The 1,765-nt window shown below is 57.1% G+C and overlaps 1 protein-coding gene across 1 annotated transcript; it reads left to right on the forward strand.

Annotated features, from left to right (window-relative positions):
- Nucleotides 1-234: 234 nt before the first annotated feature.
- H257_07542 (hypothetical protein) lies at nucleotides 235-1,660 on the forward strand (the record flags this gene model as incomplete). The annotated part of the gene is made up of 2 exons (XM_009833105.1): nucleotides 235-1,580; nucleotides 1,646-1,660. Exons 1-2 carry the CDS (start codon nucleotides 306-308, stop codon nucleotides 1,658-1,660), a joined length of 1,290 nt encoding a protein of 429 aa, XP_009831407.1. The 5' UTR covers nucleotides 235-305.
- Between the last annotated feature and the right edge of the window lie 105 nt (nucleotides 1,661-1,765).

Below are 1,765 nucleotides of genomic sequence, written 5' to 3' on the forward strand. Positions count from 1 at the left end.
ATTACCGCGTGTCGTGGCAGGCCATTGCGCCGGCGCCATGGGTTTATATTGTTAGCTGGCCAACCAGCTGGTTCCGAGGTTGGAACACATTGCGTCCTAGCAATTGCTGCCAGCCAACCGTCTTGGCAAGCCTTGCGGACTTGACTGAGATTCGCCTTCTGTTGTAATGACAGCACATCGTGAACACCTTTCCGATAGGTTGTCTCCTTCGACGGTTTCATTATTAGGTAGATAATTCGCCACATGCAGTACACCTTCGGTCCAAGTCATCACCATTTCGAACAGGTCATTTTGAAGTTGGCAACATGGCACCGCCATCTCCTGTCCAACACGAAGGCTACCATGGCCTTCAATCCCCGACGTCCAGCCTGCCATCGAACGACCTGCCAAAGAACATAACTTGGCGCGACTTGCCTAACCCGATGGGCACAGCCAACTGGTTCAGTACATTTGTCATGTTTTGGATTGAACCGATGATGCGTCGCGGCGCCAAGCAGACGCTCATGGAGGAAGATGTGTGGAAGCTGTGCCCGGAACACACGTCCGCTGTACTCCACAGCCGCTTTGACGGGTTCTGGCAGCACGAGAAGCTGCAGCCGCATCCGAGCTTCGCCAAAGCCATGATGCGCACCATGCGATCACAATGGTACTTCAATGTGGCGCTGTACGCATTGTACGCTGCGCTCATGTTGCTGCAGCCCAACATCATCAAGTCGCTTCTGCAGTTCCTCCAAGCCAAATCGAACGACGACCAAGTACCTGTCCACACATCCCTGGGCATCTCGTCGGGGTATGCCCTCGCGGCGCTGCTGACTGTCCATTCGTTCTTGTCCGTGACGATCATCGACTTTGGCCAGTACGTGTCGTCCAACTTGGGCGTGAACGCCAAGTCCATCGTCATGGATTCGGTCTACCTCAAGTCGCTCAAACTGTCGGGCTTTGCCAAACGCAACATGTCGTCAGGGGAGATAGTCACGCTGTCATCCGTGGACTCAGAGCGGTTGTTCCAGGGGTTCCTTCTCGGGCCATGGGTCCTCGTCGCGCCCGTGACCGTGCTGGCCGTCTTCATCATGATTGGCTTCGATCTGGGCGCCTTGTCCGGTGTCGTCGGCGGCGTCGTCATGGCAGCATTGTTGTACAGCGGCTACACCACATCCACGGCCGTTGGCGCCGTCCGCCGCGAAATCCTCACCGTCCAGTCCGAGCGCGTCAAGCTAACCAACGAGATGCTCCAGGGGGTGCGCGTGGTCAAGCTGTACGCGTGGGAGTCGCCGCTGGAGGCGCGCATCGCGTCCATTCGAGACGAGGAGCTGGCCCTGCTCAAAAAGTACCAGTACGTGCGCGTGCTCAACACTGTGACGCTGTCGATCGCGCCGATTCTGTCACTTGTACTGTGTCTGGCCGTGTATGTGGCTCAAGGCCACGAGCTCACGCCGTCGCTGGCGTTCACAGCTCTCGCGTACATGAACGTGGCTCGGCTACCGTGCACCGTTTTCTCCAGCTCCATCATGTTTGCGTTAGAAGCATGGGCATCCTCTACGCGAGTTGGCACGTTCCTCTTGGCCGACGAAATCGCACAAGTACCTCCAAGTCCACAAGTGCTCGAAGGAGCTGCCGCTGATTCGTCCTTCGCCGTGGAGGTTAGCCATGGCACTTTTAGCTGGAACATCGACCCCAGTGGTAGACAAGAGGCCAGCGAGAACGAAGGACCAATGACGTTGAAGGACATCTCGCTGACCATCGCCCCCAACACCCTCACGATCGT

The sequence above is a fragment of the Aphanomyces astaci genome (assembly GCF_000520075.1).
Source record: "Aphanomyces astaci strain APO3 unplaced genomic scaffold supercont1.16, whole genome shotgun sequence".
Lineage (NCBI taxonomy): Eukaryota > Oomycota > Saprolegniomycetes > Saprolegniales > Verrucalvaceae > Aphanomyces > Aphanomyces astaci.